The sequence below is a fragment of the Oratosquilla oratoria genome, chromosome 29, assembly GCF_046742065.1.
Source record: "Oratosquilla oratoria isolate Oo_2021 chromosome 29, ASM4674206v1, whole genome shotgun sequence".
NCBI lineage: Eukaryota > Metazoa > Arthropoda > Malacostraca > Stomatopoda > Squillidae > Oratosquilla > Oratosquilla oratoria.
The window spans coordinates 26561240-26576312 of NC_134805.1; the positions used below are offsets into that span (position 1 = coordinate 26561240).

A 15073-nucleotide genomic window follows, 5' to 3' on the forward strand; every position below is an offset into this window, starting at 1 on the left:
AGCCTAGTGAGGGATACCTGACTCCATGAGTAATACCATTCAAATCTGCGTTCACTCATAACTGTACTGACCTTCCCTTTTTGTCCTTCGGAGGTTTAGTTTAGCAAAATAATGTTTGATGTTACAAATTGGTTTCCACCGTTGTTTTGCTAGCCATAGTATGGTATATGTCTCAGGTAGGGTCCGAGAACAGTTATGATCTGACCATAATACAAGCCTGGTGAATCAGGGTACCAGGCAACAAGGTAATTGGACCTTTCCCTCGATCTCCTTGTTGCTTTACTCATACGAGTACTGGTCCCCTGTACCCTACTTCTGGTGCTTCAGGTTATAATGTACTACTTCCTAGTGCTCATACTAATTACCCACTCCGTCTTGAGGTACAGGTAATATTTAAAATTAATTAATAGGTGACCCTAGTTGCAAAGTAGCATTCACTATAACAACATGCTGATACAGCTGTAGAATAATGTAGTATATCATTAATGATACTACTCTGATATGGTACTCACTCATACTGTTTTGTTACCTTTTAGCATTATTTTGTTGTTCCTTTGCATAACGCAATGTTCCTTATTGTGATGGTATTCAAGTTTTGGTCTCAATATCCTACGTGTTCTGAACGCTTTAGTAATATAGATTGACCTCTCATTGGCGGACACCGAATTACCGGATATCGGATGCAAAGGTCAAAATCCGCTGGTCTGGTCCGACAGTCTAAATTTCGCGGGTATGGTGAATGCGTCCGTTAGTTCGGCGTTTGTCCGCTGAGTGGCTGATGACGTTATGGCGCGTATTTTGTTTTGTTTACTAGTTAATAACAAGACCGTGATGGGTGTGGACGTTAGGACGTTTATTAGCTGTGTTTGCAGTGTTTTCGCTTGTGTGTTAGGTGCTGTTGTTTAGTGCTGTGCAATTACTATGCCACCCAAAGCTAAAGTAAATAAAAAATACAATAGTACAGTATTATTAGTATTAGTACATACTAATTACATTATTACAGGTATTTTGGTATATCATGTATCATTGTATGTAGTAATGTACTGTATTAGCAAAACTATAACAATGTTTATGTCATATGTGTACTGATAATAATCATAATTGGTATTACTCATTACTATCTCTGGTCCCTTTAACCCCCTACGTATATTGTCTGTAACTTAGTGTAGAAAAACAATCTAATGAGGACCACAATCATCAATGGAAATAAGCTTACAAGCTTTTTTTGTGTTATCCTCGGCAATTGCAATTATTAGTTCGAACTATGAGTCTATGTGTTCCTGTCATTATGATTATCTATGCTTCATGTGTGATGATTCTTTGCCAAATAAACTTATTATTATTATTATTATTATTATTTCAAGTTAATAAACAAATAAGTTAATAAACTAATTGATAGATCAATAAATTGATAAACAAACAAATAATAGATAAATAAGTACTGGTAAATAAATGAATAATTAAATGGGTAAATAGATATATTCTTATTAATAGTGTTCATGACACTCCTCCATAGGTCGTGAAGACATTTCCAATGTTTGTACATGACTTTCCTGCATGCGCAAGTATGTTTTGAATGGATTAATTTGATCACGGATACAACAATCTAAATGGTTCATCGAACTACAAAAATTAGTAGTTATTTTGAATTGAAATTACTGGTATTTCAACTAAAGCCCAAAACATGGAAGAAAGAGTGAGACAACAGAGAGAGGCAGCAAGAGAACGCCAGAGAAGAAGACGAGAAAGACTAGGAGCACAAGAAAGACAAATAATACGAGACCGTAATAGAGAACGAATGCAAGCATTGAGGAAAAATATGAACAATCAAGAGAGAGAAAAGCATCTAGAAAATATGCGGAACAGAGATTTACAGAGAAGAAACGCTATGAATGAAGAGGAAAGAAGGCAGTATCTTGAAAATATGAGGAACAGAGATTTACAGAGAAGAAACGCTATGAATAAAGAGGAAAGAAGGCAGCATCTTGAAAATAGGAGGAACAGAATGAGACAACGAAGAAATAATGTAAATGAAGGTAGACATTTGAGGTATTATATTGGTCAAATGAACATAGTTTGCTACCATTGCTAGGCTTTTGCCTTTTAGATTTTCAAGTGAAAATTTTCACGGGTTCTGCTAGTACTAATCATAGATATAATTGCTATGGCTGCTAGACATGTACGAGTAAGTATCTAAGAGAAATTTCCTACAAGACTCTGAATGACATATAATTCTAAATTGGATTGATACATCAAGCTTGTTCCATAATTTCATAAACGTGAAGCTGTGAACTTGAAAGAACTGTCCAAAACAGACCTGAAACTAAGTAATACAACTGACCACTAGATCGTGTGTTGTGATAATGCGCAGAGCGTATATGAACTAGATTATGTTTGAAATATTTAGCTGTCTGACTGTTTACAGTTTTGTGCACATGGCAAGTAGATAAAAAGCTCACTCTGTTTTCCAATGTAAGCCATTAAAGATAACAAAAATGGAGTGCATTAATAAGTATTCTAGGGTTTGAGTATTGCCCTGATAAGTTTGTGTCGGCAGATTTGTAGTTTGTGATTTATTATAAGTTGAGATAGACTTGGGAATCATGAGCAACAACCATAATGAAAGTAACACAGTGTGTTACTTTGATTACAGTTGTAAATCTGCCAAAACAAACTTATCAGGGCAATACTCAAATTAAATCCTAGAACATGTCTTGATGTACCCCATTATAGTTGTCTTAATTGGTTTACAGTGGAAATCAGAGTGAGCTTTTTAACTACTTGCCATGTGCACAAAACTGTACACGGACACGGTCAGACAGCTAGATATTTCAAACATAATCAAGTTCACGTATGCTCTGTGCATTATCACAACGCATGATCAAGTGGTCTGTTGTATTACCTCATTTCAGGTCTGTTTTGGACAAAAGTTCTTTCAAGTTCACAGCTTCACTTTTATGGAGCAAGCTTGATGTATCAATCCAAATAATTTAGAATTATATGTCATTCGGAGTCTTGTAGGAAATTTCTATTAGATACTTACTCGTACATGTTTAGCAGTCATAGCAATTATATTTATGATTAGTACTAGCAGAATCTGTGAAAAATTTCACTTGAAAATAAAAATCAATATGAACAAGTTGTATAGACACGGTAAAGGAAACATGGACTAGAGGTGAAGCTTTTATTCCTGACGTTTCGTCTATCGACTTTCTCAAAGGAATGAGCATACTAGATATATACAGAGTTTATATACACGCCATACGGCTCAAGGGGGTATATGAGTGTATAACGCTGTGTTCCGATTGGCCCGCTGGGACCGCCAATCACGAAGTGCTATACTCGCTGAGGATTTAGCCCAGGTGAAGCGAGACTAAGATGAGGGGGAGTAAAGACAGCGTCGTATATAAGATCCCATGCACATCATGCAATAAAGCATACTATGGAGAGACCAAGAGGGGGCTTGACACTAGAATCAGGGAGCATAAGGCCGACCTCTGTCACCATAGACTCACCAACGCAATGGTTGTGCATGTTGACGAATCTGGGCACCTCCCACAATGGAACCAAGCCGAGATTCTACACGAAGGTATGGATAAGAAAACCAGGAAATCTATAGAACCTGCTTACATCACCACTCGTCCCAATATCAACAATAAGGCTGGGAGCTTCACCTGGGCTAAATCCTCAGCGAGTATAGTGCTTCGTGATTGGCGGTCCCAGCGGGCCAATCAGAACACAGCGTTATACACTCATATACCCCCTTGAGCCGTATGGCATGTATATAAACTCTGTATGTATCTAGTATGCTCATTCCTTTGAAAAAGTCGATAGACGAAACGTCAGGAATAAAAGCTTCACCTATAGTCCATATTTCCTTTACCGTGTCCATATCACTTGAAAATCTTAAAGCCTGACAATGGTGGCAAACTATGTTTATTTGACCAATATGTATACTCCCTTGTTGAGATCCACGAAATTTGAAGTTTTCCTAAAGTTCCAAACTTTGCTGTCACTTCGACTGTTGTGTGTGTGTATATGTATATATATATATATGAATAGGTTTGTGTATATACACACACGTATTCATATTAGTAAAGTTGATGGCATATAAGCTCCTTAGGTTTGGTAGTGATATGTGTAATTTTCTCACCCCACAGAGTAAAGCTCGAATTCCGAAACCCCCCAAAGATCCTGAGAAGCCCGTCACGCCCTACATGAAGTATTCTCGTAAGGTAATTTACTTACTTGGATTTACTTGGATGTGTCTAAATGATTTCTTCACAGCCACGGTGATCCACCACTGTTACCATTCCTGGTGTCCAATTTCTTTAAGGTCACCTGGTCTGGTATGGTGTTTGTCGACCAGCATCCAGCAGTGTAGCCTGGTACAGGTGGTTCGTCTGGTACTGATGACAGGAATTTATCTAGTCCAGCCTTTAGTCTGTCCACTGTACAGCTGGTGATATCTCTTATATCCCTCGGGAGGGCATTAAAGATCTTTGGACCCTCATGGCTCAGGCTATTCATTAGCAGAGTCTTGATCCTTTCCAGAGCTTTGGTTGGTATTGCTTTTCTTGTTATTTTCCTCCCTGCACATTCAGTGCTATAAGGCTGCAGTGAATGGGGTGCTGGGTTAGGTACTTTTCCTTCAATTATTTTCCACACGTAGATTGCACAATAGCTTTCTCTTCTTCATTGGTGAGAATAGAGCCCCAACTTTTTGAGAGATCTCCAGTAGCTAGTTCCCTCATTCCTCTGATGTGCCTGGTGTAAGAGCATTGGACAGCCTCTAATTGCTGAATTTCCCCTCTTTTGTGAGGGGACCACAGCTGGCTACAGTAGTCTAAGAGTGGCTGAATCATGGTGTCCCAAAGGGTCAATATTATTTTGGGTTCTCTGGTATAGAAGGTTCTGAGTACCCAGCCTGCCATCCCTCTCGCTCTTCTCACAGTTTCGGCTATGTGGTGGTGAAATGTGCTGTCTTCTCCCAGATGTATCCCCAGGCATTTAGCGGTCTGAAGTGCGCTAATTTCATGGCCTCCTTTTGTGAGTAGGTTTGTTTCAGTTTTTATTGCTTGATGTTGGCCATTTCGCAGTATTTCAAATTTGTCTTCATTGAAGACCATGTTATCTCCTGAGGCCCAGGCATACAGTGTCTAGGTCTCTCTGGAGTTTAGGTACATCTTCAGTACTGGTGATTGGTAGGCTCAGACTGGTGTCGTCGGCAAATGAGGAGAAGCTAGAGCCATTCACTCCCTCATTTATGTCTCCCATGTAGAGTCAGGAATAGGAGTGGGCCCAATACAGAGCCTTGGGGTACACCGCTGATTACCTGTGCTTTTTGTGATTGGGACCCTCCTACCGAAACTGTCTGTAGGCATCCTGTGAGAAATGCATGGATCCACACGCCCAGTTTCCTTGTGATGCCAAGGTCCCTGAGTTTGTGTAACAGTACTCCATGGTCCATTTTATCAAAGGCCTTTCTAAAATCAAGGAACACTACATCTACGTTCTTCCCCTCAGCTAGGTTGTGTAGGACCCAATCATGATGAGCTAGGAGCTTTGATAAGCAGGATCTTCCTTTTCTGAAGTCGTGTTGGCTGTCATTGAATAGTTGGTTGTCCTCTATGTATTTCACTATTTTGTTGCGGACACTCTTTTTAAAGATCTTGATCAGGTGTGATGTTAGAGCAACTGGTCTATAATTCTTTGGGATGCATCTGTCACCACCCTTGTATATTGGGGACACAGTGGCAGTTTTGAGGAGCTCCGGGATTATTCCTGTGTCTAGGGACTTTCTCCATAGTCTAAGCAGCAGTTTTGCCAAGGTGTTTCTACAGCTTAGGAGTAGCATGGTTGGTACTCCATCTGGTCCAGCAGCTGCATTTGGCCTCAGTTCTTTTATTGCAGACTGTATGTCTTCAGCTGTGATGTCCAAGTCGGTGATTTGTAGCTGTTCAGGGTTCTCCGCAAAGAATTCTCCTGGGTTTTGTACAATTTTATTCTGACATGGGGAGCTGAAGACACTGTTGTATTGTTGCAATAACAGGTCTTGCTGTCTACATGTGCTTGCATTTGTTGTTTTATTTTATTTCAGGGACTTGAGTTTTAGTCATAGTTTGAATACCATTTGTGGCTTTATTAATGGAGGTCTTCACTTGAAGTTAATGTACTTAATATTGCTGTATATACTTGATTATTGGCTAAGAATACATGTTGAGAAAGTAATGGAAGCATATAGAAGTTTGATTCATTAGCACAGAAAAATTGAAGCTTTATGATTCTCCTTTTGAGTATGACATGCTGATATTAAAATATAATACATTGCAAGTCTTAGACTTTTTTTAAAATAAGTGCAGTGCTGCCATGCAAGTCTTAGACTTATTTCAAAATAAGTGCAGTGCTGCCATTCCATTAAAAAGAGAAACCATATATTTTCTTAATTAACAACGAGCTCAATACGCATGATGCGATTTTGGATATATCAAATTTTGTCCTATGGTTGTAAGAGCTTTGCTTTTGCCTTTTTCTGTGATTCATTCTATGAATACCCCCAAAGTCAACTGATAGGTGGACATAATTATTTTTTTCTTTGTTCTTACATGATTCACATTTCTAAAGATATGATTTTGAAGATAATATGTTTCTAGGTAGTTTGATGCACATCCTATTTTGTTAAGAAGAGCAAAATGATTGAAGTTTATGAACTTTCAATGATATACATGTTTAAAGATACACTTGAAGAACTGTAATAGTTGGAGAGCAACTTGATATCAAAAGGCTTATGATCCTGTATATACAATAGCTTTTGAACATCGGTGAGTAAGACTTTGTAGAGGTTTTGGATTTTGGCTATAAAGGTCCATTACTGCAAGATCACAATTTGCTGTAATACCTTCCACATTCAAGGTCTGGGATCAAGTGAAGGCTGCCAATCCTGACCTCAAGCTATTGGAGATTGGCAAGATGATCTTATCCATGTGGAATGACCTACCTGAAGCTTATAGGCAGGATTTGGCTGATGAATACGAGTCGGAGAAGGTAAGCAATCAGCTTAGCACAGTGTGCTGCACTTATAAGCAAGAGTATTTATTAGGGTTAAAGGTAGTTGTTGTATTTACCAAGTTGTATTTTACAGGAAGAGAGCTATGCTCATACTGACCCATCTTTGTATCTTTCAGCATCAAGTTTGTTTTTAGATTCTTGTATAGTTTTTGCACTCACTGTTTCCTCATCCAATTTATTCCAGATATCCACCACTCTGTGTGGGTATTATTCTTTTTCAGATAATTTCTATAACTATCCTTTTTAAGTTTCTTTTCATGTCCTCTTGTTTTTCTTTTATCTTGCTTTTGTAAATTGTCTCTATTAAGGACTTCCATCCCTTTCATAATTCTGTAGATGGTCAGTAGATCTCCTCTTTCTCTTCTTTGTTCCAGGGTTGGTAGTTCAAGTTTGTCCAATCTTTGTTCATATGTCAGTTTGGAGATTGTTGGTGCCATCTTTGTTATTGATCTTTGAATTCTTTCTAATTTCTCTATATTCTTTTTAGTACTGGGTGTCCATAGTGGGGCAGCATACTCCAGTCTTGGTCTTATCAATGTAACTAATATTTTCTTTACCATTTCTTCATCCAAGTAGTCAAAGAACACTTTCAATGATCTTAGTAAATTGAAGGTTTCTCTGACTATTTTGTTGATGTTTGTCTGGTGCCATGTCATTGCTGATAATTAATTACTCTTAGGTCCCTTTCCAATTTAACTTTTTTAACTTCCTTTGTACCAACTTTATAGTGTTCTGATATTCTGTTTTTACTATTGCCAAATTCCATTATACTACATTTTTTGGTGTTGAAGTTCACTTCACACTTTTGACTCCATTCCCAGACTTTATCCAGGTCTTTTTGTAGTGATTTACAATCTTCTCTGTACTTACTCTCATTAGTAGTTTTGTAGCATTTGCAGAGAAGTTCATATAACATTCCACATATTCATCCATGTCATTTATATATATGGCAAACATTATCAGAACCTTGTGGGATTCCTCTTATCATTTCTTCCCAGGTTGAGTTCTTGAGTTCTTGTACCACCCTCATATATCTCCTGTTCAAGAAATCTTCCATCCATTCCAATAACTTTCCTTGTACTCCACGTATTATTTGAATTTTTCTTAAGTAGCTTTTTGTGTGGTACTTTATCAAATGCCTTTTGTAGATCTAAGAAGGCACAGTCTGCCCATCCGTCCCTTTCTTGCATTATTTCTATTAGCTCAGAGCAAAAGCAAATCAAGTTTGTAGCACATGATTTTCCATGTCTAAATCCAAATTGTTTTGGATTTAGTGTATTATTCTCTTCCAAATGTTTAATCCATTTACTTTTGACAACTTTTTTACATATTTTTGCTTTTGTGTGTGTGTGTGCATGTGTATATATACACATAGCATTACCCATAGATTGGTCATACGAGCTCTGCGCTCTCTTCCGGGAGGGAAATAGCTGTCGATTACTAGTCCAACACGCGATCCAAAGACCAAGGTGAATACATGCACACACAACTCGTGGCGCAGATGGTAGAGTTTCCGGCTGCCATTACGGAGGTTTGGGATCAAATCCCGCCCAGGGCTGAAATAATTTCAGTACTGTTGCTCTGCGGGTTGTTACTCCAACTCTCATGGGCAGGGAGTTGGGGGTGTGTGTACATGTAAGGTCACAGCATTACCCATAGATTAGTCAGAAGGGAAATAGCTGTCGATCACGAGCCCAACCCATGATCCAAAGACCATGGTGAATCACATGGAACATACTAGACGAAACAATAGGGTGTGCAAAAACATTACATGAATTTAAGAGCAAATTAGATATGGCGAGATACAAAGACGAGACACCAGAAGTGTAGCTCCCTTTCCTGTAGAATACAACTAGGTAAATACCATTTTCCTTAACAAAATGCAGTATTCAGACTCAGTTGAGAGAGTTCCTTTATTCATTTGTTGAGTTTTTTCTATGTTGTTATCCAAAAATAATTTACTAATTTGCTGCTTCTTGCACTTTGAATGACCTTAGCCATCCTTCTATTTAAAATGAATTCTTCTCACTTCTTTGCCTCCCCTCCCCAGTACTCTACCTCCTAGGTACTACTTGTGTCTTGTCCATTTTGTCTTGCAGCTTGAATATGAGAAAGCAATGAAAATATATTATGCCTCACCCAGCTATCAGGCGTATTTGAATGCAAAGAGCAAGGGTAAGTGTTTACACATTTTACAGATTACTTTTTATGGCTTTGGAGGTAAAGTTAAAAGTAGCCAGCTAGGCTTGACGGAACTTGTGAATCCTATAAGAAAAATGCATTGCGCGCAGTTGGCCATTGAAGCATGCTTGGAGCAGTAGAGCTTTGGTCTACTCTGTGATGCTCTTTGGTGGGGTTTTATTCTGAGCCTTGCTTGCCTCTTCAGTCAGCTTCCTACTTACATGTACCTTATTTTGTATTTGATACTGCTAAAATGAAGGGAGATCACGAAGGAAAAGATTTACGTCTTGTGTGTTATTTTATTTGAGCACAGTATCCATGACACATGACATATTCCAGTTTTGTTATATGTGGCTGTGAAGTACTTACTTTTGATGTTAGCTTATGTATGATTTCAACAAATAACTGTTTGGAGGCTTGAAGATTACTAGTGGATGAGATGAGGTATGTGAATTATGTCAGCTTGGATTTACAACTACTGTCTTGGTAATGCAACTCGCAGTGATAGCCTACTGTTGGGTTGGTCACAAAATAATGATGACATCACATATGTTCCGTTAACTGCAAATTTGAGGCCAGAATTTGAGATACAGTAATGTTTACAAAATAGTGGTTTCACAAACATGACCCTCAGGCCTCAACTAGTGCCAGAACTACAAAACGAAATTAAATTTTGTTAAATGGACTTAGCCACAAATCCTCTTAGCATGTGAGCTAGTAAATGAAAGGAAGTTTGTGATGGATGTGAAGAGGGTGGTCCATGGTTAACAAAGTGATAAAAGTATAGCCGATGCTATTAATGCCATCTTTCCTCTAGCTGCAAACAGTGATAAGTGCAAGAGCAAGATTAACCCATTGCCAAAGGATGTTCAAGAGCCACCATCTAAGAGACCTAATTGTGTAACAGGTTAGTATATGTCAGCATGATTGATAGTTCCATTCTGTAATCCAACAGTAATTGAAAGCTAAGAGAGTGAAAGGAAATAATTGGGAATGTAAAGTCTAGGTGGTTAGGAACCTAGAAATGATACTTAGTAACCTGTTATAGGCAAGTGAGGGTAGAAATGTTACTGTAGGAATAAACGAGCAAAGGTGTGTACTGTAAAAACAGATGGGTGGTGGGAGGGGGGAGAAAACTGCCTTCACTTTGCCCATGGGTGTCGTAGAAGGTGATCAAATGACAGAGTGAGGGGAGTAAGGATTCCCTTCTGTATTTTTCTTGAGTGACTGCTTCTGACCCAAGACAGTGGGCAAGGTGCAGGGATGACCCGTCATCCAGGAGGTGCTCAGATAAGAGGGAGGGTGGGAGGGGTGTGGAGTGTATTTGGGGATGAAATGGGTGGGAGTGATTTTATGCCTTTCCCTTTTTGGCTACCTCCCTTGTAAGGGGGAAAAAGCCTTGGTATATGTATGTATGAAAAGTTGGCATAAGAGGGTCTGGAAAGGGGACCCCAAACAGAACCATAACAATTGGGTCATTCAATGTGCAATGTCATCAAAGGTAATGTAGATGAAAGTGAAATTGAGATGGAAGATGTGGGTATTTATCTGCCTATAGCTTTTGGTATGTAGATATAGATAGAGAAATACAAGTATCTCCCATCCCAATTTCACATCTACCTACATTATCTTTGATAACACCTCTCTCCATTCCACCAAACACTTCTCTATCTCATCACTTGCAATAATACCACTCCTCTCCTTGCCCTCTCACCAGTCCAGACACCCTAACCACCCACCACATTCCTAAACTCACTCTGCCCCTTCAGTTTCAGTTCATTGACAACTAACACACCTCACTTTGTGCACTACCAGTCCCTTCTTGTTGTCATCCATGTACATTCAATGATTCAGTTGTCAGGGTAATACTTTGCATCCCCCTCCCAGACCCTAGCCCAGGGGTGGGGAACCTTTTTGTGCATGGAGGCCACCTTACAATTCATCGTCCCACATTGAGGCCGCACTGAACAAATTATTATTTTTTTATTTATTATTTTATCCCTTTTTATAATAAATAATATACTTTTTAAACAATAAATAATTTTTTAAATAGTATGTATATCAAAGGCCGCAGGTTCCCCACCTCTGCCCTAGCCCTTCACATTTAATGGAAGGATAGTGAGAAAAATAAGATGTGGGAAGTGTTTTGGATTGATTAAATGAGTTTGTAGAGTTCTGAGAGAAACATAAATGTGCTGTTAGGTGATCTTAATGATAAGAGATAAAGTCAGCCCAGTAGGGAGGAATGAGGTGGCAGGAAAAATGATTGGGAAATACTGAGATGTGTAAAATTGGTAAATGGTGGTATTGTATACATTGTTTCACAAGAGGATGAGCATAAGTATACATGGGCCAGGGTGATGGGTGTGATGGTAATTGAGGAATTTTTGGACTATGTAGTAGTGTTCAGAAAGAAAATTGGAAGAGTTCTGGATGTTAATGTCTTTAGGGGAGAAGGTATTGAATTAAGATGACATGTTTGCTTTGCCCTGCAATGTGAGCAGTATTCTTGAAGTATTGAAAAGGAATCATTCCAGGTTTAGTTTTACAGGTTAGTTTATAACATTATGTGCATAATGGAACAGATTAATCCTGTCACTGCATTTTACAACTTCAACATTTTTTAAGCTGCCATAAGGCAATTTCATTCACTGAAGTGCATACATACATACACCAGAGGCTTTTTCCCCCTGACATGGGGGGTAGCCAAAAAGAAAAAGGCATAGAAATCACTCCCACCCATTTCATTTCTTATTTATTCCACTCCCCTCCACCCTCCTCCCTCCCTTCTATCCTGGCACCTCCTAGATGACGGGTTAAGTTAGGTTAGGTTAGGTTAACTTAATTCACTGAAGTGGAAGAGTTAAACCATCTAATTTAACATGTTTACTGGATTGTAAGACTTGTACCTTTATTCTAAATACCATCTGGAAGACTTGTTCAGTTGAGGGAAACTCTGGTGCAGTGAAAGGGTCTGATTAAATGTGTTTAGTGATTCATATCTATTTTACTCATATATTTAGTGCATGTCAATACAAGGAAAAAAAATAATTTTGATCATTTCATGTTTAATGAGCAGAGAAAGATGGAGATAAGCCAGTGGAACTTGCAACAGAAGACCCTAATTTGTCAAAGCATGATAATACTGAATATGGAGACAGTGTTGCAGTTGATATGAGAAAATACCAAGAGGAAAGGTATGACTAGAATCTTGATGACTTTATGTAATATATATATGTAGCAATGTGAATTTTATATTATACATATATGCTTACCAAAAAGTCTTTTTCCTCTTATAAAGGGATGGCCAAATCAAAGCATACACTCAACTACACCCATCCCACACCAATACACAATCCTATTTGTTGTCTCAGCAGTCTTAGGATGAAAGAGGACAAAAGATAGAGAATGGATGAAATGAGGTCATAAATGGATGAGGAAATGATGTTCCTCTAAAGGATTTCTCATGGTCATCTGTATAATTCATAAGTGGATGGACGGTGGAGATTGCCATGTAATCAAATGGGTGTAAATCAGTTCCAGTAGTTGGGCCCTACTGTGGAAGTGCTGTGTCTTGCACCATTGTTTCGGATCCAAGCATGAGGTGCTAAGAAGTGGCAGAGAGGACAATGAGTGGGTTCTTGGATATGTCTGGGAAGGGGTAGAAGGAAGGTGTATGTTTTGACTTGGTTACCGTACTTGTAAGGAAGAAAGGATGTAATGTGTGCATGCATGTCCCACCCTCCCCACCTGTTTTGGATCATGTGTTGGACTCATGATCATCAGCTATTACCCTCCTTGATGAGAGCTCGGAGTTCATATATGGGTAATGCTGTGATGTTACACGAACACCCAGCACCTTTTCCACTTGACCTGAAGTGCCAGCTCATAGTGTAGAGATGCTGAACTTTCAGCCTTTGGTGCGATTCAAACTTGGATCACAGAATTAGCAGTCGAGAATGGTACCACTGCACAGTTTAGTCAATGTAGGTATGTGTGTGGGTGTGTGAATGAGAGTAACTACCAGGAAAACCCACCTAATGAAGCAGAACATTTACATATAATTACATCTTCAGTATTGTTTATTGGAATATATACTATTATTTGCACAAAAAGTAGCAAGTATAGTAATCACAGTGGCCAGTGATGAGGCCACATTTACTTCAGTAACTGATGTTAGACAAATATATGTGCAATTCTTACAGGTTTCCGCCCAATCCTAGTGTCCCATTGAACCCTAGAGAAGTAAGTCAATCATGGAAGGCAAGAAGAGAAAAAATGATTGACGAAAGTTTAGTTTCAATGAAAGAAGCTTGGGATGCACAAAGGGACCTCTGCAAAGTCCAGAAGGAATATTATATTTTTTAAAATCAAACAATTAAAAGAGAAAACATGAAAACATAATGTGGTTTTTATTACCCTTGTATATAAAGGTGAACATTGTTTTAGTTGGTAATTTATGTACATATTTATATGTGCATTTAGTAATGGGTATTAATTGCATGAGATGTACGCAGTCAATGTTTAAGGAGTTTTTTAACATCACTTTTATATTTACTTTTCCTACTTCCTACCATTTTACTTTAGAAATAGGAAGTGGGAAGAGTAAACATAAAAGTGATCAGTATTTTTTTTTGAGTGGAGTCTACTTTCCAGTCATAAAAGAACATTGCACAACTTTGGTATATGTATGTATGTATGTACTGTATGCATATATAAATATGTACATAAATTACCAACTAAAACAATGTTCACCTTCGTTTTTTGGCCACCTCCGATGTAAGGGGGAAAAAGCCGATGGTATATGTATGTATGTACGTACTTCCTGCTATCCTCCCTAAATCTCTTCCATACCATCCCTATCCAATGTATTCATTTATTTATATATATATATATATATATATATATATATATATTTTCTTTTTTTTACTGATTACTGATTACCCTGGGGGCAGAGGACAAGAAGATAGCCAACATAGCATTTTCTCTCTCATTCTAAGAAGAAAAAGAAATTTGACACAGTTCAAGGTCTTACTGGGGACTGACGACATCAGAGGCAAATCTGTTTTGACACTTGGACAAAGATGATGGGGTGTCAGGACATTGATATCAAAGAGTTATCACGATTTGTCTCCAACATCCATTTGAATAACTAGATTATGACTTCGCTATCATCTTCTCTAACATTATTAAACACCATTCATCAATATATTTGATAAGTATACAGAAAACAAATGACTTCGATTTCTAGACTAGTGGTATATCCAACATGCATATAGGTTTACAATCTCTGCTATATACAGTATACAGAAAACAAATATGATTTAGTTCATTACTTCTGTACACATGATAGGACAAAGAGTGGTATAGTGATAGGCTTTTTTTCTCAGGGTGCTACAGATATGTAGTGAAGAATACTTACAGGAAGAATTTGATTACATTATGTAAGCCTTTGACAAGCTTGGATACCCAGAGGGATTGATGAGGAGATTAAAAAGAAATAAAATTACCACCAATTTTATATTGGTACCAGGCTCAGAAACTTCACCTGTAATAGATAGATATCTGATAAAAACGGGTATGAACATGGCTAGAGTAACCAATAAGAGGCTATATAGGTTATTTGATAAAGACCTCAGAATGGCATACTATGGTGAATTGGTTATTTAAGAGGGACAAAAGGATTTTGAACATAGAAAGACATTAGAGCACGTAGGACATCTAATTCTTTAGTAGTTCATGCGGAAAAATTCGACCGTTTACCAAACTGGGGAGGAGTCAAAGTGCTGCATAATGGTTATCATAGTTTCAACAGAATTCTTCA

At 38.1% G+C, this 15073-nt stretch overlaps 1 protein-coding gene across 1 annotated transcript; it reads left to right on the forward strand.

The window, feature by feature from the left end:
* The first annotated feature begins 806 nt into the window (after window positions 1–806).
* LOC143040549 (uncharacterized) lies at window positions 807–13617 on the forward strand. Its single transcript, XM_076211629.1, has 8 exons — window positions 807–939; window positions 1517–2026; window positions 4161–4235; window positions 6913–7044; window positions 9168–9243; window positions 10067–10156; window positions 12329–12446; window positions 13455–13617. Exons 2-8 carry the CDS (start codon window positions 1685–1687, stop codon window positions 13615–13617), a joined length of 996 nt encoding a protein of 331 aa, XP_076067744.1. The 5' UTR covers window positions 807–939; window positions 1517–1684.
* Window positions 13618–15073: the final 1456 nt, after the last annotated feature.

Bases quoted from the DNA above. Each gene is read 5' to 3' on its own strand.
- LOC143040549 (XM_076211629.1), top strand. From the start codon at position 1,685: ATGGAAGAAAGAGTGAGACAACAGAGAGAGGCAGCAAGAGAACGCCAG. The intron at 7,045-9,167 runs GTAAGCAATCAG...TTTGTCTTGCAG, and splicing joins ATGAATACGAGTCGGAGAAG to CTTGAATATGAGAAAGCAAT. The intron at 10,157-12,328 runs GTTAGTATATGT...TTTAATGAGCAG, and splicing joins GAGACCTAATTGTGTAACAG to AGAAAGATGGAGATAAGCCA.